The following is a 22706-nucleotide window of genomic DNA, read 5'->3' on the forward strand; positions in this document are numbered from 1 at the left end:
ACCAGGCCTCCCTGTCCATCACCAACTCCCGAGTCCACCCAAACCCATGTCCATTGAGTCAGTGATGCCATCCAACCATCTCATCCTCTGTCTTCCCTTTCTCCTCCTGCCCTCAATCTTTCCCAGCATCAGGGTCTTTTCAAATGAGTCATCTCTTCCCATCAGGTGGCCAAAGTATTGGAGTTTCAGCTTTAGCATCATTCCTTCCAAAGAAATCCCAGGGCTGATCTCCTTTAGAATGGACGGGTTGGATCTCCTTGCAGTCCAAGGGACTCTCAAGAGTCTTCTCCAACACCACAGTTCAAAAGCATCAATTCTTCAGCACTCAGCCTTCTTCACAGTCCAACTCTCACATCCATACATGACCACAGGAAAAACCATAGCATTGGCTAAACGGACCTTTGTTGGCAAAGTAATGTCTCTGCTTTTGAATATGTTATCTAGGTTGGTCATAACTTTCCTTCCAAGGAGTAAGTGTCTTTTAATTTCATGGCTGCAGTCACCATCTGCAGTGACTTTGGAGCCCAGAAAAATAAAGTCTGACACCGTTTCCACTGTTTCCCCATCCATTTGCCATGAAGTGATGGGACTGGATGCCATGATCTTAGTTTTCTCAATGTTCAGCTTTAAGCCAACTTTTTCACTCTCCTCTTTCACTTTCATCAAGAGGCTCTTTAGTTCTTCTTCACTTTCTGCCCTAAAGGGTGGTGTCATCTGCATATCTGAGGTTATTGATATTTCTCCCGGCAATCTTGATTCCAGCTTGTGCTTCTTCTAGCCCAGCATTTCTCATGATGTACTCTGCATATAAGTCAAATAAGCAGGGTGGCAATATATAGCCTTGAGGTACTCCTTTTCCTATTTGGAACCAGTCTGTTGTTCCATGTCCAGTTCTAACTGTTGCTTCCTGACCTGCATACAGATTTCTCAAGAGGCAGGTCAGGTGGTCTGGTATTCCCATCTCTTGAAGAATTTTCCACAGTTTATTATGATCCACACAGTCAAAGGCTTTGGCATAGTCAATAAAGCAGAAATAGATGTTTTTTCTGGAACTCTCTTGCTTTTTCCATGATCCAGCAGATGTTGGCAATTTGAACTCTGGTTCCTCTGCATTTTCTAAAACCAACTTGAACATCAGGAAGTTCACATTTCACATATTGCTGAAGCCTGGCTTGGAGAATTTTAAGCATCACTTTACTAGCATGTGAGATGAGTGCAACTGTGCGGTAGTTTGAGCATTCTTTGGAATTGCCTTTCTTTGGGATTGGAATGAAAACTGACCTTTTCCAGTCCTGTGGCCACTGCTGAGTTTTCCAAATTTGCTGGCATATTGAGTGCAGCATTTTCACAGCATCATCTTTCAGGATTTGAAATAGCTCAACTGGAATTCCATCACCTCCACTAACTTTGTTCATAGTTATGGTTCCTAAGGGCCACTTGACTTCACATTCCAGGATGTCTGGCTCTAGGTGAGTGATCACACCATCATGATTATCTGGGTCATGAAGATCTTTTTTGTACAGTTCTTCTGTATATTCTTGCCACCTCTTCTTAATATCTTCTGCTTCTGTTAGGTCCCTACCATTTCTGTCCTTTATTGAGCCCATCTTTGCATGAAACATTCCCTTGGTATCTCTAATTTTCTTGAAGAGATCTCTAGTCTTTCCCATTCTATTGTTTTCCTCTATTTCTTTGCATTGATCACTGAGGAAGTATTTCTTATCTCTCCTTGCTATTCTTTGGAACTCTGCATTCAAATGGGTATATCTTTCCTTTTCTCTTTCCTTTTCACTTCCCTTCTTTTCACAGCTATTTGTAAGGCCTCCTCAGACAGCCATTGTGCTTTTTGCATTTTTTTTCTTGAGGGTGGTCTTGATTCATGTCTCCTGTACAATATCAGGAACTTCTGTCCACAGTTCATCAAGCACTCTATCAGATCTAGTCCCTTAAATCTGTTGCTCACTTCCTCTGTATAGTCACAAGGGATTTGATTTAGGTTATACCTGAATGGTCTAGTGGTTTTCTCCACTTTCTTCAATTTCATCAACCATCAATAAATAGAATCCAAGACATAACATTAAAAACAAAATACTGTATGAGGATCTTAAAGTATTATCTTCATACGAATTATTTGTAATTTCCAGAATAAAATAGCTGCTATTTCCAACAGTGTTTCAATGACAAAAGCTCCAAGTTGCTCATCAGCCTGTTACTTAGTTGCCCACTTTCTCTTGAAAATCCCATACTCTTTGATGTTCAAAATATTCCTTTTTCTTGGATCTTTATCTGCTTCTCCAGTTATCAAATTTTCATTCTCTCAAGGGGATTTCATTCACTCACACCATGGTTTCCTTGGCTATGGAAATCCAAGTTTCTATTTCCAGTCTAAATTTTTGTCCTGGTTCTAGAAATATATGTTTGCCCATGCACACTTCCATGTGGGTGTTTCACAGAAAATTCTCAAACTCAAGAAAAACCTAATTATGCTAATAAGAAACCTGGAAGTCACCCTTGCTCCTCCCTTTCCTGGGCCCCTTGAACTTCATGAATAACTAAGTTCTACCAATTCTACAGGACTGGGGAAACAGAGACTCTTGGAGAACACAAATAAAACCTTGTGTGCACCAGGATCCTGGAGAAAGGAGCAGTGACATCATAAGAGAATAAGTCAGACTTGCCTGTGTGTGCTTGGGAGTCTCCAGGGAAGGTGTGGGTCAACAGTGGCCTGTCATGGGGTCAGGGGAACTGACTACAACAGTTCGGGGAGGCCTGGCATGCTGGCATAAGTCATTTTGAAGGAGGTCACCATTATTGCCATTCAGTACAGTTCAGTTGAGTCACTCAGTTGTGTTCAACTCTTTGTGACCACATAGACTGCAGCACACCAGGCTTCCCTGTCCTTCACCCACTCCTGGAGCTTGCTCAAATTCATGTTCATCGAGTCAGTGATGCCATCCAACCATCTCATCTTCTGTTGTCCACTTCTCGTCCTACCTTCAATCTTTCCCAGCATCAGGGTCTTTTCCAATGAATCAGCTCTTTGGGTCAGGTGACCAAAGGATTGGACCTTCAGCTTCAGAATTGGTCCTTCTAATGAATATTCAGGACTGATTTCCTTTAGGATTGACTGGTTTGATCTCCTTGCAGTCCAAGGGACTCTCAAAAGTCTTTTCCAACACCACAGTTCAAAAGCATCAATTATTTGATGCTCAGCATTCTTTATTGTCCAATTCTCATATCCATACATGACTACTAGGAAAACCATAGCTTTGACCTTACAGACTTTTGTCGGCAAGGAAATATCTTTGCTTTTTAATATGCTGTCTAAGTTTGTCATGGGAGAAGGCAATGGGACCCCACACCAGTACTCTTGCTTGGAAAATCCCATGGACAGAGGAGCCTGGTAGGCTGCAGTCCATGGGGTCACTGAGAGTCGGACACGACTGAGCGACTTCACTTTCACTTTTCACGTTCATGCATTGGAGGAGGAAATGGCAACCCACTCCAGTGTTCTTGCCTGGAGAATCCCAGGGACGGCGGGGCCTGGTGGCCTGCCGTCTATGGGGTCGCACAGAGTCGGACATGACTGAAGCGACTTAGCAGCAGCAGCAGCAGCAAGTTTGTCATAGCTTTTCTTCCAAGGTGTAGGCTTCTTTCACTTCTGCCATTACACAGCCTCAACCATCAGCAGAAAATTGGATTAAAGACTTAGTGAGCATAGCCTTGCCCACCAGAACAAGACCCAGTTTTCTCCACAGCCAGTCTCTCCCATCAAGAAACTTGCACAAGCATCTTATCCATCAGAGGGAAGACAGAATGAAGACCTGAATCATGGATCACAACCTTGCCTAACTCAATGAAACCATGAGTCATGACATGTAGGGCCACCCAAGATGGATGGGTCATGGTGGAGAGTTCTGATAAAATGTGGCCTACTGGAGAAGGGAATGGCAAACCACTTCAGCATTCTTGCCTTGAGAACCCCATGAATGGTATGAAAAGGCAAAAATACATGACAGTGAAAGATGAAGCTCTCAGGTCAGTAGGTGTCCAATATGCTACTGGAGAAGAACTATTGCTCTTGCAACTAAAGCAAAGACAAACCTAGACAGTGTATTAAAAAGCAGGGTCATTACTATGCCTACAAAGGTCCATATAGTCAATGTTATGGTTTTTCCAGTATTCATGTATGGATGTGAGAACTGGACAATAAAAAAGGTTGACTGCTGAAGAATTGATGCCTTTGAACTGTAGCGGTAGAGAAGAATCTTGAGATTCCCTTTGGGCAGCAAGGAGATCAACCAGTCAATCCTAAAGGAAATAAACCCTGATTATTCATTGGAAAGACTGATGCTGAAGCTGAAGCTCCAATACTTTGGCCACCTGATGCAGAGCTGACTCACTGGAAAAGACTCTGATGCTGGGAAAGATCAAAGGCAGGAAGAGAAGGGGATGACAGAGAACAAGATGGTTAAATATCATCACCAACTCAATGGACATAAGTTTGAGCAAACTCTGGGAGATGATGAAGGACAGGGAAGCCAGGTGTGATGCAGTCCATGGGGTTGCAAAGAGTCAAACATGATGGAGCAACTGTAAAACAACAATCAATTATATCTTCTGAATCACTTTCTAATTTGTTTACCCCTTCATCCCAGAAATCTTTCTATTTGTTATTCTTTCTTCTGTTATCATAATATGAAGATGTGCAAGTTTGTTGGAAAGATAAAGTCAGTCTTAGAGATATTGATTTGAGATACTAAGTGATCCTATGAGCCCAAAATATGAGTCTGACATAAGGGAGGAAATGGAAACTGAGTTGAAGACATAAATTTGCTTAACATCAACTCAGAGTATTAGGAAGTGTGGGTGTCAACAGAATTTCTAAGAAAAGGGATAATGCAAGAAAAAAAGGATCTTGAAGAAAACTTGAGGAATGACATATTTAAGGAAATAGAAGAAAAATAGCAAACTAGGAAATAGACAGGGAAGGAGCAGGCAAAACAAAGAATCGAGAGAGGCACCACTGAAGCTAATAACAGAAAGTTTTAGTGAGGGAGTGGTCAGCATTGACAAGATTCCTGAGCGACTGAGTAATATGACTACAAAGAATCCATGGGAAGTGTCAATGAGGAAGTCAGTAGTGTTCAAGTAGAGAAATGACTCAGTTGAACAGAAGGGGAGGAAGTAGACTGCAATGAAGTAAATGTGAGGTAGAAAGTAATTTACCCATTCAGGAAGGTTTTCTGTGATATAAAGGTGTGAGGTAAATCACATAGCTAGGGTAGAGGGAGGTGTTGTTTTTGTCTCTCTCAGCCAGCCAGTAGAGGAGTATTTTATGGGAAAGAAGAAAAGAGAAAGTAATGGATGTATAGGGCTGCTATGGTAGTGAAAAGGGGGATGAGATATATAACAATGATCCCTTTAAAGCTCTATTTTTCCAGATTACAAAAGCAATACAAAATTGTGTAAAATTCAAAAAACACAAGATTACAAAAAACAGAAAGCAAAAGTCCCCTCTTTAATAGTTTCATGCTCAGAAATAACACATCTTTTTTTTTTTCCAAAGTCATGGCAACTTTATTGTCAGTGTGTGGCGGTGGCCTCAGTCATGATAGAGACACAGGAAGCAGCCAAGGAGGGTGGGAGGGTGTCCATGTAGCCCTCCCAGAGGGCCTGGTGCCAAGAGTCATCCAGGGAGTGGACCAATGCCCAATACTGATTAATCATTCAATGGCCAGTGGTCTGGGCCACAGGGTTCCATGGACTTCTCCATAAGGTCCACAAACAGGTCTCTGACATCCTTACTGTGGGTCAGCTTGGAGGCCACATTCACCATCCCCCAGGACCTGGCTTCCATCTTTGAAAAGACACAGAGCTTTCCCCAGAGGGCAGTTTGATCTCCTTCAAGTCCTGGAGACTCTCCTCCTCTAAGTCCACATCCATGTCATCTACCCAGGAGTCCACAACCCCGAGGGTCCAGTTTGGGAACATGAACTCAGCACAGAAGGCAAAATCCCAAAAGCTCAGAGACTGCAGTTTTTTCCTTCCCTGTCTTAAAGTGATTGTTGGCAAAGAAGACAATGGCTGCATAGTCCCTGGCCAGTCACTTGAACAGGAGGAAGTGCTGCTGTGTGTTGTCGACCAGTTCAGTTCAGTCCAGTTCAGTCGCTCAGTCGTGTCCGACTCTTTGAGACCCCATGAATTGCAGCACACCAGGCCTCCCTGTCCATCACCAACTCCTGGAGTTCACTGAGACTCACGTCCATCCAGTCAGTGATACCATCCAGCCATCTCATCCTCTGCCATCCCCTTCTCCTCCTGCCCCCAGTCCCTCCCAGCATCAGAGTCTTTTCCAATGAGTCAACTCTTCGCATGAGGTAGCCAAAGTACTGGAGTTTCAGCTTTAGCATCATTCCTTCCAAAGAAATCCCAGGGCTGATCTCCTTTAGAATGGATGGGTTGGATCTCCTTGCAGTCCAAGGGACTCTCAAGGGTCTTCTCCAACACCACAGTTCAAAAGCATCAATTCTTCAGCACTCAGCCTTCTTCACAGTCCAACTCTCACATCCATACATGACCACAGGAAAAACCATAGCATTGGCTAAACGGACCTTTGTTGGCAAAGTAATGTCTCTGCTTTTGAATATGTTATCTAGGTTGGTCATAACTTTCCTTCTAAGGAGTAAGTGTCTTTTAATTTCATGGCTGCAGTCACCATCTGCAGTGACTTTGGAGCTCAGAAAAATAAAGTCTGACACTGTTTCCACTGTTTCCCCATCTATTTCCCATGAAGTGATGGGACCAGATGCCATGATCTTCGTTTTCTGAATGTTGAGCTTTAAGCCAACTTTTTCATTCTCCTCTTTCACTCTCATCAAGAGGCTTTTTAGTTCCTCTTCACTTTCTGCCATAAGGGTGGTGTCATCTGCATATCTGAGGTTATTGATATTTCTCCCGGCAATCTTGTTTCCAGTTTGTGCTTCTTCCAGTCCAGCATTTCTCATGATGTACTCTGCATGTAAGTTAAACAAGCAGGGTGGCAATATACAGCCTTGACGTACTCCTTTTCCTATTTGGAACCAGTCTGTTCTTCCATGTCCAGTTCTAACTGTTGCTTCCTGACCTGCATACAGATTTCTCAAGAGGCAGGTCAGGTGGTCTGGTATTTCCATCTCTTGAAGAATTTTCCACAGTTTATTATGATCCACACAGTCAAAGGCTTTGGCATAGTCAATAAAGCAGAAATAGATGTTTTTTCTGGAACTCTCTTGCTTTTTCCATGATCCAGCAGATGTTGGCAATTTGATCTCTGGTTCCTCTGCATTTTTTAAAACCAGCTTGAACATCAGGAAGTTCACGGTTCACATATTGCTGAAGTCTGGCTTGGAGAATTTTGAGCATTACTTTACTAGCATGTGAGATGAGTGCAATTGTGCAGTAGTTTGAGCATTCTTTGGCATTGCCTTTCTTTGGGATTGGAATGAAAACTGACCTTTTCCAGTCCTGTGGCCACTGCTGAATTTTCCAAATTTGCTGGCATATTGAGTGCAGCAGTTTCACAACACCATCTTTCACGATTTGAAATAGCTCAACTGGAATTCCATCACCTCCACTAGCTTTGTTCGTAGTGATGCTTTCTAAGGCCCACTTGACTTCACATTCCAGGATGTCTGGCTCTAGGTCAGTGATCACACCATCGTGATTATCTGGGTCATGAAGCTCTTTTTTGTACAGTTCTTCTGTGTATTCTTGCCACCTCTTCTTGATATCTTCTGCTTCTGTTAGGTCCATACCATTTCTGTCCTTTATCGAGCCCACCTTTGCATGAAATGTTCCCTTGGTATCTCTAATTTTCTTGAAGAGATCTCTAGTCTTTCCCATTCTGTTGTTTTCCTCTATTTCTTTGCATTGATAACTGAAGAAGGCTTTCTTATCTCTTCTTGCTATTCTTTGGAACTCTGATTTCAGATGCTTATATCTTTCCTTTTCTCCTTTGCTTTTCACTTCTCTTCTTTTCACAGCTATTTGTAAGGCCTCCCCAGACAGCCATTTTGCTTTTTTGCATTTCTTTTCCATGGGGATGGTCTTGATCCCTGTCTCCTGTACAATGTCACAAACCTCATTCCATAGTTCATCAGGCACTCTATCTATCAGATCTAGGCCCTTAAATCTATTTCTCACTTCCACTGTATAATCATAAGGGATTTGATTTAGATCATCACTGAATGGTCTGGTGGTTTTCCCTACTTTTTTCAATTTAAGTTCTGAATTTGGTAATAATGAATTCATGATCTGAGCCACAGTCATCTCCTAGTCTTGTTTTTGTTGACTGTTTAGAGCTTCTCCATCTTTGGCTGCAAAGAATATAATCAATCTGATTTCAGTGTTGACCATCTGGTGATGTCCATGTATAGAGTCATCTCTTGTGTTGTTGGAAGAGGGTGTTTGCTATGACCAGTGCATTTTCTTGGCAAAACTCTATTAGTCTTTGCCCTGCTTCATTCCATATTCCAAGGCCAAATTTGCCTGTTACTCCAGGTGTTTCTTGACTTTCTACTTTTGCATTCCAGTCCCCTATAATGAAAAGGACATCTTTTTTGGGTGTTAGTTCTAAAAGGTCTTGTAGTCTTCCTAGAACTGTTCAACTTCAGCTTCTTCAGCATTACTGGTTGGGGCATAGACTTGGATTACTGTGATATTGAATGGTTTGCCTTGGAAACGAACAGAGATCGTTCTGTCATTTTTGAGATTGTATCCAAGTACTGCATTTTGGACTCTTTGGTTGACCATGATGGCTACTCCATTTCTTCTGAGGGATTCCTGCCTGCAGTAGTAGATATAATGGTCATCTAAGTTAAATGCACCCATTCTAGTCCATTTTAGTTCACTGATTCCTAGAATGTTGACATTCACTCTTGCCATCTCTTGTTTGACCACTTCCAATTTGCCTTGATTCATGGACCTGACATTCCAGGTTCCTATGCAATATTGCTCCTTAAAGCATCAGACCTTGCTTCTATCACCAGTCGCATCCACAGCTGGGTATTGTTTTTGCTTTGGCTCCATCCCTTCATTCTTTCTGGAGTTATTTCTCCACTGATCTCCAGTAGCATATTGGGCACCTACTGACCTGGGGAGTTCCTCTTTCAGCATCCTATCATTTTGCCTTTTCATACTGTTGATGGGGTCTCAAGGCAAGAATATTGAAGTGGTTTGCCATTCCCTTCTCCAGTGGACCACATTCTGTCAGATCTCTCCTCCATGACCCGCCCGTCCTGGGTTGCCCCACGGGCATGGCTTAGTTTCATTGAGTTAGACAAGGCTGTGGTCCTAGTGTGATTAGATTGATTCATTTTCTGTGAGTATGGTTTCAGTGTGTCTCCCCTCTGATGCCCTCTTGCAACACCTACCATCTTACTTGGGTTTCTCTTACCTTGGGCGTGGGGTATCTCTTCACGGCTGCTCAAGCAAAGCACAGCCGTTGCTCCTTACCTTGGACGAGGGGTATCTCCTAACCACCGCCCTTCCTGACCTTCAACGTGGGATAGCTCCTCTAGGCCCTCCTGCACCCGTGCAGCCACAGCTCCTTGGACGTGGGTTGCTCCTCCCGGCCTCCGCCCCTGGCCTCAGGCGTGGGGGTGTGGGATAGCTCCTCCCAGTTGTGGACCAGGGAGCCCTTCATTTCCTCTACCACCTTGAAGACTCGCTTAAAGTTGTCAGACTGTCTCCAGTAGCTCTTGAGGCTGATGCCAGTTTTGGTGCCTGTGTCATCCAGGTCTTTCTTGGTGCCCTTGGACAGATTCTTTCCCAGCGCCTCCAGCATGAAGGCCCGGTTAGAGGCAGAGTCCCTCTAGATGAACAGTGCCTGTCGAGAGGGCGGGATCTGGAAGATGAGCTGGTGCCGTAGTTTTGGTGGTGCGTGGAGCAGGTGCTCAAGCACATGGAAATTACCGTAGTGGTCCCTGGTGTCGCTCTGGAGCATTGCTGCTGTGGCACAGGACTGCTTCAGGATTCCCCAGCAAGCACACCCTCAGGGCCACCGCGCCGCTCACCAAATCACCATCCAGCCAGAGGTGATACACATCCTCGTTGATAAGGGTCATGTTCCCCATGAAGATGTCCAGCTCGCTGGTCACAGTGACACCAAGAGCCCCAGTAGGAGGAAGGACTCTTTGGCCTGCACACGGCCACCCAACACATCTTGTTAGTAATTTACTTTTAATATTTTCCCAATGACTGCATATTGATTTAGCTGGCTATATAGTTTTTCACTACAAGTGTATGTCAAAATTGATTTAGCCATTGCCCTTTTGATGGGCACTTGGGTTGTTACAATATTTTTTTGATTTAAAGATTAAGTTAAGATGCTGTATGTATACATATCTCTTTGCACCAGAAGAGTGTATTTTGAAGATTAAACTTCTAAGAGTAGACATGCTGCATCAGAGAGGATAGATAATCAAATTTATAACAGATAAACCGCCTTGCAAAAATGAATTCTAGTTGGTATTCCTACCTACAGTTTGGGAGCACAGAAGTTGATGCAGCATATAGGTGAGGAGTAAGATTCTTTGGGGTTCTGGTTCAAGATGGTGAAGCAGGAAGAAAAAAATTCACCTCCTCCCATGGACTCACTGAATCTACAGACACAGAAGAAACAATTTTCTCTTAAAGAAAAAAAAAAAAAAAACAAACAAACAAATGTTTACTGAGTAATTACTGCACATTGAGCAAATGAGAAGAAAGTCACACTGAAGCGGGTTGGAGAGGCTGGGACACAATCTTTCAATAAATCCTATTCTGCCACACCAGGAAAAAAAATCTCAAACCCAGAGATTCTCCCTGATGAGTGATAAGTTTCAACCCCAAATCAGGAACCTCAGCTTTTAGGACCTGTACCTTGAGACAAGCCTTCAAAACATCTAACTCTGAAAATGAACAGGAGTCAAATGTTGAGATCTACAAAATTGTATCTATCTGGGAGATGGCTCTTAAAGTGCCCATGCACTTGGACTCACCCTCCTCAGATGCCCAGCACAGTGAAAGCCTATTGTACCCAGGCTGAAAGGGAACTGGTTGTGATTGTGAAAGAAGGGGTAGAGTATAGACTGAGAATGAGAAAGAGTAGTCAAGGGTGATTCCAAAGTAGTAATTCATTCAAATAATGCCAAGGCTCATTAACACTCTATTGTGGAAATAAAATCACATGAAGTCAAGACTTTGTCAAGCTTTCTAATGTCTTTAGGGTTAAGAGTTGTTTAGAAGAGCCTGAAGATTACTTGGGAGAAATCACTGGATTTAATTAATCCTGAAAGCCAAAGCCAGAGTTAGTTTCTTATTTACCATACATTTTATTTGATAATTTTGAATGGTTGATAAGAAAATTGTCTTTTGATGTTAATAACTCCAGTGTTTAACTAGATCCTGTGGTGGTAAGGAAGATCATAGGCTACTAGCTGAAAGTCTGAGATGGGAGTTTTGAATGTGGCAAACAATAGGAATATTGTTGTTGTTGTTGTTCAGTCCCTAAGTCATATCTGACTCTTTGTGACTCCGTGGACTGTAGCACGCCAGGCTTCCTGTCCTTCACTGTCTCCTAGAGTTTGCTCAGACTCATGTCTGCTGAGTCGTGATGCCATCCAACCATCTCACCCTCTGTCACGCCTTTCTCCTCCTGCCCTCCATCTTTCCCAGCATCAGAAATATAGAATAAAACACATTAGATCTTTTAAAATTGAATTTATAGATTCATTTTGTGTGTTTGTGTTTCAAATGAGTTATAAAGAAAATATAGAGTATGATATTGCCATAAATCTTATTTGGAACTTAACCTTTTAAAACTGTATTTTTCTCTTTTTTTCTTTTTTTGGTCCACAGTCAAGAGGAACATGGAGTGTTGGCTCATATGCTGCTGATTTTTAGATTTCCTTCTACTAAGGACCCTGAAACTATCAATAAAATAATACAACATGTTCTACATGAAAATCTGCAAGATGCTGTAGGACCCCCTAAATTAGATCCTGAATCAGTTGAAATTAAAAGTAAGTTTATCTCTTCTAATTCAATTCTCTTACATAGAATAACTTTGGTTTTGGGCACTAATCTTTAAAAGTTTTTGGATGTTTTTCATTATGGGGTCTTGCCACCAAGAAAATACTTCTTTGGGACTAAATTGATCCAAATGAAGTTGTTAAAATTTTAATACTACCTTAAACTTACATCTCCTCTGCAAGTCTGTCATTAACTCATGAGCCTGGATTCTTTTTCTATATTGGGCCTTACACTTTAGCTATAGAATCCAATGAATGGAAAAAGTGGCTCTGTGTATTTATTCCTCTTCCTGTTGCTTACTTTTTATGTTCTGAGTGTGATGGCTTATATGCTACTGATTTTTAGATTTTGTGAAAGATTCGTGCCATCAAATGTCATTTGAATGACATTTTCATTCAAATGTCATTAATAAACCTTATTAGCTTCTTCTCTCAGAGAAGGCAATGGCAACCCACTCCAGTACTCTTGCCTGGAAAATTCAATAAACGGAGGAGCCTGGTGGGCTGCAGTCCATGGGGACCCTAAGAGTCGGACATGACTGAGCAACTTCACTTTCACTTTTCACTTTCATGCATTGGAGAAGGAAATGGCAACCCACTCCAGTGTTCTTGCCTGGAGAATCCCAGGGATGGAGGAGCTCGGTGGGCTGCTGTCTATGGGATTGCACAGAGTCAGACAATACTGAAGTGACTTAGCAGCAGCAGCTTCTTCTCTTAGGCCCTTTGCCGATGAAAAGTATATCGTTTATCTTTTGGCAAAACTTATTTTTGGTATATTTTACAACTAACTTGAAAAACCTAAATTTTTTTATTTTGTCAGGGCAAGGGAACAAGATAAACAGTGATAGATCCTCAAAACTAGAAAGTGAAAAACATACAAGACCCTCAGGGGAAATATAAGTTTGGTTAAAAGCTCAGTCATATGCTATAGTACAGTGTTAGTCTCTAGAAATGGTGTACCAGCCACATGTATATTCTTAAAGTTTCTGGTAGCCACATTAAAAAAGTAAAAGTAAACATGTGAAATGTATTTAATTAATTTATGCATTTAACCCAAAATATCCAAAGTAGTACTATTTCAACAAGTAGTTCATATAACTGTCTACTCTTGAAATAATAATGTAATCTATAATACATTGTATTCACAATGTAATTCATATTGACAAATAGTCCATGTAAACATTTTTCATGAGATTTGAAATCGATTGTATAGTTTATATTTATAATGCACTTCAGTTTAGACACATTTCAAGAGCTTACTAGGCACATGTGGCTGGTGAATAAAGTATTGGATATGGCAGGACTAAAAACTACAGAATAAGGCACAAGTAGAAAGAAGGAATAAAAGTGCTAATATAAAAGCTGACAGATGTAACTAGAGACCAAACCTGGTGGTTAGTCCCTCTACTTGTTTAGAAAAGGAAGCCCACTAGTCAGGGCCAGCTATTAGTATGTAATTTGTGGGGCCCAGTGAAAAGTGAAAGTCTGAGACTCTTGAAAAGCAATTAGACGGTGCTGTTCAAGGTACTAAGACATATGATTTTTCTTGATTTGTCATGGCATTTTTATCTATTAATTAATGATATTTTAAATGAAAAAGTGGAGAAGGAAATGGCAACCCACTCCAGTACTCTTGCTTGGGAAATCCCATGGATGGAGGAGTCTGGTGGGCTGCAGTCCCTGGGGTCGTGAAGAGTCAGACACGACTGAGCGACTTCCCTTTCACTTTTCACTTTCATGCATTGGAGAAGGAAATGGCAACCCACTCCGGTGTTCTTGCCTGGAGAATCCCAGGGACAGGGGAGCCTGGTGGGCTGCCATCTATGAGGTCGCACAAAGTCGGACACGACTGAAGCGACTTAGCAGCAGCAGCAGCAGTAAGTGATAAAGTCAAAATTTTAAATTAATAGCATGAGTTTTGCTGATGACCTTTATATTGTGAAATGTCAATTTCAAATGCAAATATGAAAGCATTTAATTTTTATTTGGAATCATGAAAATTATACAACTGTATTTCATAGCTTATCCATGCATGCATCTTGGTTACCAGAACCAAAGAAATGCTAGAGAAGTCTAGCTCAACATTGTTTATTTCCTTTCTAGATACAGGCACATTTTACCAGTGCTCTCTACCATCAGCTTATGTGAGGAAGGACCAAAACATCCTTCTATATCATTATTTTCAGCTAAAGCTTTTGGCTAATACAAAGAAGTAACAGGCACAAGAAAGGGTATGGTAGGTCCCTTAGTCATTTGTGTTTATTTGAATGCCATTACTTCTTTAGTATTCTAAGCAAGTTCTGGTTCAAACAGAAAACTTGGCCTCCTGGGGCTGTCAGTAACCTCTGTTTATATAGTGGTAGACATCACACACTATCTTGTACTCATTTTGAGTTTGCTGAACATTGTGGGTCCATTGGAATTCTTAGTTCATAGGATATCATGAATAACACACGCAAAAGGGGTAGCATGAATCCATGGACACATGGTATATATCTCCTCTGCCTGTGCCATACTCAATTATCCTGTCAAACTTCACTTCCAAACACAAATTATAAGAAACAATTATTACCAATTTCAACACAGTGAGCATTAAACCAAGTGCAAGGTCATGCTGAGTATAGGACTTGGTGCAGATACACAAGCCATGCATTCATGAAGTCAACTCTGTCAGTAGTACGTTTAAAAAAAAAAAAAAAGAAAGAAATTCAAAGAAGTAAATTTAAAGGTCTAATTGACTTTAATGATTTACGGATTGGGCAGCACTCTGCCTTCGCGGACAGACAGGAACTCCAAGGAGCTATACAAAATGGAAGACTTTTATGGCCAGAAGGAGGCAAGAAGTTTTCTGGCAAAGTGGATTGTGTCAGGAAAGGGCAACTTCATTTGGGGGATGATGGGGGTCAGCAGACAGATTACTTCACTAGTGCTGACTAGGTAATTCCAAATTCACTGATTAAAGGTCATATTCCTGAAATAGGTTGAAACTGCAATTAGGCTAAATGGTAAGTTTGGCTTACCGATGTGCGACTTAGCACAATAACTCCATTTTGAGTCTCTTATTTATTTTTGTAATAGTATCAACATGCAAAGCCCAGATTTTCTCTAGGAAAAGCTTGAAATAAAGAATATTGAAATAGGGAGACTTGTGGTGGTGTTTTTAAATATTTATTGAGAATAAATGGCCACTTCTTCCTTATTTTTTCATTTTCTCCAAATGTAGCCAGAATAAAGTCAGAAAAGTCTTTCTAGAAAATAGATTTTTTGTGAATCAATACTATTGAATACTAAAGAAATTAACACTATTTTTTTTTACATTTAGAAATCCTATCTTGCCATGTTCAAAGAAAATAGGTTCATTCATTAGAAATCTACTGAATCAGGAAATTTGAGTATTGAGAGTTTTATGTAACTATTGGTTGGTTTAGCATTTGGATAGGATTAGGGTCTGATTGTTGAGCTAAGGAGCCCCTGGCTAGAGTTGAATGACAATTTGAGGATAAATTGTCTTGCTAAAACTTGGCAAAAAGAAGACCAAGAAATGGACAGCATTGTTTTTCAATGGGAGTGAGAACTAACTTATGGACATGCACTAGGGTATGTTGTACAGATGGAACTATGCTTATGAGTTTGGTAAAACAAATAATACAAAACTGAAATAATGGTCAATTATTTAAGGAATAACACTGCGATTTAGAATAAGATTTCCCCCCTAAAAGCTATGAACTACTTACATCCTATTTTCTGCTATAAAACTCAGATTCCTGGGTTTCAGGACAAACTCAGAATTACTGGGAAAAGGAAAAGGAATTTACAGTATAAAGATGCTCTTCAGGTGACTTTTAGCCACGCTAAAGTTTAAGAAACTGTTCAAATCTCCCTTCTCCCCAAGAAAATGAATATACTATGTTTATGATAAACTTTGTTGCTTTTTGAAAGTTTTACATCATAGAGATACTATCTTTTAATGGAATTGAGCAAACTTTAGTATTTTAAGTACTCAGAGGCCTTATGAATTCTGATGTGCAGATCCTGTTCTACTGACCATTTCTGTGTGTTTCAGAAATCAACAAGACAGAAACAGACAACTTCCTGAACAAATGTAAGTTTAACACATTTATTAAAATTGTATTACCTGAATGAATAAAGTTAATTCTAGATTATTTAAGTTTACTTTGTCAGTATTATGGGGTCAGAATAAAGTTTGATTTATGCACATCTCATGGTGTTTATCTTACCTCTGAAGTACCTTTTATTGCAAAAGGATAAAAACTAGGAGAATTTTGAAATGGATATATGGGGCCGGTGGCAGATGTGTAATAGAAGTGAATGGTACAGTTGTTAAAGAAAAGGCAAAAATATTTCTTAATGTTGTGATTGCAGATATCTACAATATATCCTCATGAAAATTTTCTAAAGATTGTATAGAAGTAATTTGTACATAGATATTTTTCAGCTAAAGGCAGAAACTTAGTGCTACTCCACACTAAATAAAATCTTGATGTTATTAATTTCATATTATAAAAATTGCTGACAATTATGGGACTGGGGTTCTCCAAGCCAGGCTTCAACAATACATGAATTGTGAACTTCCAGATGTTCAAGCTGGTTTTAGAAAAGGTAGAGGAACCAGAGATCAAATTGCCAACATCCAATGGATCATCAAAAAAGCAAGAGAGTTCCAGATAAACATCTATTTCTGCTTTATTGACTATACCAAAGCCTTTGACAATGTGGATCACCACAAACTGTGGAAAATTCTGAAAGAGATGGGAATACCAGACCACCTGACCTGCCTCTTGAGAAACCTGTATGCTGGTTAGGAAGCAACAGTTAGAACTGGACATGGAACAACAGACTGGTTCCAAATAGGAAAAGGAGCAGGTCGAGACTGTATATTGTCACCCTACTTATTTAACTTATATCAGAGTACATCATGAGAAACACTAGGCTGGATGAAGCAGAAGCTGGAATCAAGATTGCCGGGAGAAATATCAATGACCTCAGATATGCAGATGACACCACCCTTATGGCAGAAAGTGAAGAGGAACTAAAAAGCCTCTTGATGAAAGTGAAAGTGGAGAGTGAAAAAGTTGACTTAAACTCAACATTCAGAAAACTAAGATCATGGCATCTGGTCCCATCACTTTATGGCAAATACATGGGAAACAGTGGAAACAGTGGCTGACTTTATTTTTCCGGGCTCCAAAATCACTGCAGATGGTGACTGCAGACATGAAGTTAAAAGACACTTACTCCTTGGAAGGAAAGTTATAACCAAGCTAGACAGCATATTAAAAAGCAGAGACACATATGGAGGCTGAACAACACGCTGCTGAATAACCAACAAATCACAGAAGAAATCAAAAAAGAAATCAAAATTTGCATAGAAATGAATGAAAATGAAAACACAACAACCCAAAACCTGTGGGACACGGTAAAAGTAGTCCTAAGGGGAAAGTTCATAGCAATACAGGCACACCTCAAGAAACAAGAAAAAAGTCAAATAAATAACCTAACTCTACACCTAAAGCAACTAGAAAAGGAAGAAATGAAGAACCCCAGGGTTAGTAGAAGGAAAGAAATCTTAAAAATTAGAGCAGAAATAAATGCAAAAGAAACAAAAGAGACCATAGCAAAAATCAACAAAACCAAAAGCTGGTTCTTTGAAAGGATAAATAAAATTGACAAACCATTAGCCAGACTCATCAAGAAACAAAGGGAGAAAAATCAAATCAATAAAATTAGAAATGAAAATGGAGAGATCACAACAGACAACACAGAAATACAAAGGATCATAAGAGAGTACTATCAACAATTATATGCCAATAACATGGACAATGTGGAAGCAATGGACAAATTCTTAGAAAAGTACAACTTTCCAAAACTCGACCAGGAAGAAATAGAAAATCTTAACAGGCCCATCACAAGCACGGAAATTGAAACTGTAATCAAAAATCTTCCAGCAAACAAAAGCCCAGGTCCAGACGGCTTCACAGCTATATTCTACCAAAAATTTAGAGAAGAGCTAACACCTATCCTGCTCAAACTCTTCCAGAAAATTGCAGAGGATGGTAAACTTCCAAACTCATTCTATGAGGCCACCATCACCCTAATACCAAAACCTGACAAAGATGCCACAAAAAAAGAAAACTACAGGCCAATATCACTGATGAACATAGATGCAAAAATCCTTAACAAAATTCTAGCAATCAGAATCCAACAACACATTAAAAAGATCATACACCATGACCAAGTGGGCTTTATCCCAGGGATGCAAGGATTCTTCAATATCCTCAAATCAATCAATGTAATACACCACATTAACAAATTGAAAAATAAAAACCATATGATTATCTCAATAGATGCAGAGAAAGCCTTTGACAAAATTCAACATCCATTTATGATCAAAACTCTCCAGAAAGCAGGAATAGAAGGAACATACCTCAACACAATAAAAGCTATATATGACAAACCCACAGCAAACATTATCCTCAATGGTGAAAAACTGAAAGCATTTCCTCTAAAGTCAGGAACAAGACAAGGGTGCCCACTTTCACCATTACTATTCAACATAGTTTTGGAAGTTTTGGCCACAGCAATCAGAGCAGAAAAAGAAATAAAAGGAATCCAAATTGGAAAAGAAGAAGTAAAACTCTCACTGTTTGCAGATGACATGATCCTCTACATAGAAAACCCTAAAGACTCCACCAGAAAATTACTAGAACTAATCAATGACTATAGTAAAGTTGCAGGATATAAAATCAACATCCAGAAATCCCTTGCATTCCTATACACTAATAATGAGAAAACAGAAAGAGAAATTAAGGAAACAATTCCATTCACCATTGCAACAGAAAGAATAAAATACTTAGGAATATATCTACCTAAAGAAACTAAAGACCTATATATAGAAAACTATAAAACACTGGTGAAAGAAATCTAAGAGGACACTAACAGATGGAGAAATATACCATGTTCATGGATTGGAAGAATCAATATAGTGAAAATGAGTATACTACCCAAAGCAATCTATAGATTCAATGCAATCCCTATCAAGCTACCAACAGTATTCTTCACAGAGCTAGAACAAATAATTTCACAATTTTTATGGAAATACAAAAAACCTCGAATAGCCAAAGCGATCTTGAGAAAGAAGAATGGAACTGGAGGAATCAACCTACCTGACTTCAGGCTCTACTACAAAGCCACAGTCATCAAGACAGTATGGTACTGGCACAAAGACAGAAATATAGATCAATGGAACAAAATAGAAAGCCCAGAGATAAATCCACACACATATGGACACCTTATCTTTGACAAAGGAGGCAAGAATATACAATGGATTAAAGACAATCTCTTTAACAAGTGGTGCTGGGAAATCTGGTCAACCACTTGTAAAAGAATGAAACTAGAACACTTTCTAACACCATACACAAAAATAAACTCAAAATGGATTAAACATCTAAACGTTAGATCAGAAACTATAAAACTCCTAGAGGAGAACATAGGCAAAACACTCTCTGACATACATCACAGCAGGATCCTCTATGACCCACCTCCCAGAATATTGGAAATAAAAGCAAAAATAAACAAATGGGACCTAATTAACTTTAAAAGCTTCTGCACATCAAAGCAAACTATTAGCAAGGTGAAAAGACAGCCTTCAGAATGGGAGAAGATAATAGCAAATGAAGCAACTGACAAGCAACTAATCTCGAGAATATACAAGCAACTCCTACAGCTCAACTCCAGAAAAATAAATGACCCAATCAAAAAATGGGCCAAAGAACTAAATAGACATTTCTCCGAAGAAGACATACAGATGGCTAACCAACACATGAAAAGATGCTCAACATCACTCATTATCAGAGAAATGCAAATCAAAACCACTATGAGGTACCATTTCACACCAGTCAGAATGGCTGCGATCCAAAAGTCTACAAGTAATAAATGCTGGAGAGGGTGTGGAGAAAAGGGAACCCTCTTCCACTGTTGGTGGGAATGCAAACTAGTACAGCCACTATGGAGAACAGTGTGGAGATTCCTTAAAAAACTGGAAATAGAACTGCCTTATGATCCAGCAATCCCACTGCTGGGCATACACACTGAGGAAACCAGAAGGGAAAGAGACACGTGTACCCCAATGTTCATCGCAGCACTGTTTATAATAGCCAGGACATGGAAGCAACCTAGATGTCCATCAGCAGATGAATGGATAAGAAAGCAGTGGTACATATACACAATGGAGTATTACACAGCCATTAAAAAGAATACATTTGAATCAGTTCTAATGAGGTGGATGAAACTGGAGCCTATTATACAGAGTGAAGTAAGCCAGAAAGAAAAACACCAATACAGTATACTAACGCATATATATGGAATTTAGAAAGATGGTAACAATAACCCTGTGTACGAGACAGCAAAAGAGACACAAATGTATAGAAGAGTCTTATGGACTCTGTGGGAGAGGGAGAGGGTAGGAAGATTTGGGAGAATGGCATTGAAACATGTAAAATATCATGTATGAAATGAGTTGCCAGTCCAGGTTTGATGCACGATACTGGATGCTTGGGGCTGGTGCACTGGGATGACCCAGAGGGATGGTATGGGGAGGGTGGAGGGACGAGGGTTCAGGGTGGGGAACACATGTATACCTGTGGCGGATTCATTTTGATATTTGGCAAAACTAATACAATTATGTAAAGTTTAAAAATAAAATTTAAAAAAATAAATAAATAAAAAGCAGAGACATTACTTTGCTTTGTAACAAAGGTCCATCTAGTCAAGGTTATGGCTTTTCCAGTAGTCATGTATGAATGTGAGAGTTGGACTATATAGAAAGCTGAGGGCCGAAGAATTGATGCTTTTGAACTGGTGTTGGAGAAGACTCTTGAGAGTGCCTCGGACTGCATGGAGATCCAACCAGTCCATCCTAAAGGAAATAAGTACTGAATGTTCACTGGAAGGACTGATGTTGAAGCTGAAACTCCAATACTTTGGCCACCTGATGGGAAGAGATGACTCATTTGAAAAGACCTTGATGCTGGGAAAGATTGAAGGTGGGAGGGGAAGGGGATGACAGAGGATGAGATGGTTGGATGCCATCACTGACTTTTTGGACATGAGTTTGGGTAAACTCTGGGAGTTGGTGGTGGACAGGGAGGCATGTCATGCTGCAGTACATGGAGTTGCAAAGAGTCAGACACGACTAGCAACTGAATTGAAGTGACGGGACTGGGGTATAGGTGGATGAAATTACTGAAGGCACAAATATCTTCACCATATTTTAAAGGTACTGACTCAAGGCACAGTGTTCCTTCCTCCTATGGCAGAATACCCTACTATGATTTAGAGAATATATTTAACAGAATTACACAATACCTTTATATTAAAAGATGAAATGAAATGCACTACTCACCAGCTCAGAATGTGGGTTAATTCATGGACTTAACTAAATGTAAAACCAAAGAATAATCCCATCACATGGCATATCTTTTCACTACTAGTATTTATTGGGAACTTGTTAGGTACCAGTGCTGTGTTAGTCAATAGGGACCTAAGATGGATGATTTAATCCTTGCTTAAAGCAGCTTATACTTCAGTGAGACTAGATATATGAGACTAATACATGGACACAGAATTACAAGACAGTTGTTCTCAAACAGGGGCAGTTTTGACCCTACCTCCCCCCCCCACCCCAAGTGACTACGTCCTATTGTGGCATTTGGGTTATCATGATGGTTGGGGAGCAGGGATACTACTGGTATCTAATATGTATAGGCCAGGGATCCTTTTAACATCCTGTGATGCACAAGATGGACCCCCACAACAAAGAATTATCCATCTGAAAATGTCAGAAATGCCAAGATTGAGAAACTCTATTATAAACAATATTCTATTACTAATATTAGATACATATACATACAATTAGTATATGTACTAATATATATTAATCTGTTGTATATAGAGATAAATATATACATATGTATATACATACACAGGCTTCACAGTTGGCTCAGGGGTAAAGAACCCACCTGCCAATGAAGGAGATTCAGGAGACTTGGATTTGATTCCCGTGTCAGGAAGATCCTCTGGAGAAGGAAATGGCAACCCACACCAGTATTCCTGCCTGGGAAATCCCATGGACAGAGGAGCCTGGTGGGCTACAGCCCATGGGGTTGCAAAGAGTAGGACATGGCTGAGCATGCACAACACAGTTTGATGTGTAAAAACAATTGCTAACAAGTGCATCCTCTCTTCTGCAGGTTGTGGGACACGAAGGAACAAAACCCCAGGACAGAGTCTCAGGATTGTTGGTGGAACAGAGGTACAAGAGGGTGAATGGCCGTGGCAAACTAGTCTGCAATGGGATGGGATCCATCGCTGTGGAGCAACTTTAATTAATGACACATGGCTTGTGAGTGCTGCCCACTGCTTTAGAACGTAAGTATTGAACCTTGAAAATGACTGGATAGGGGCGGTGGTTTAGTCACTAAGTCCTGTCTGACTCTTGCGACCCCGTGGACTCTAGCCCTCCCAGGGTCCTCCATCCATGATATTTCCCAGGCAATAATACAGCAGTGGGTTTCTATTTCCTTCTCTATGAGGGTAAGCAAAATGCATTGGGCTTAGTAGGATGGAAATACTTCA

The 22706-nt window shown here is 40.3% G+C and overlaps 1 protein-coding gene and 1 pseudogene across 1 annotated transcript in view; one reads left to right on the forward strand and one right to left on the reverse strand.

Moving 5' to 3' along the window:
• The window catches only part of LOC102406367 (transmembrane protease serine 11E), a 60103-nt gene that overhangs the window by 28099 nt on the left and 9298 nt on the right, over positions 1-22706 (forward strand). The window contains exons 5-7 of the mRNA XM_006078731.4: positions 11881-12044; positions 16117-16155; positions 22322-22499. Coding sequence (XP_006078793.1) covers positions 11881-12044; positions 16117-16155; positions 22322-22499 — 381 coding nt within the window. The remainder of the gene's footprint in view (positions 1-11880; positions 12045-16116; positions 16156-22321; positions 22500-22706) is intronic.
• Positions 5296-10306, reverse strand: LOC102406899 (annotated as a pseudogene).

The sequence above is a fragment of the Bubalus bubalis genome, chromosome 7 (assembly GCF_019923935.1).
Source record: "Bubalus bubalis isolate 160015118507 breed Murrah chromosome 7, NDDB_SH_1, whole genome shotgun sequence".
Classification (NCBI taxonomy): domain Eukaryota; kingdom Metazoa; phylum Chordata; class Mammalia; order Artiodactyla; family Bovidae; genus Bubalus; species Bubalus bubalis.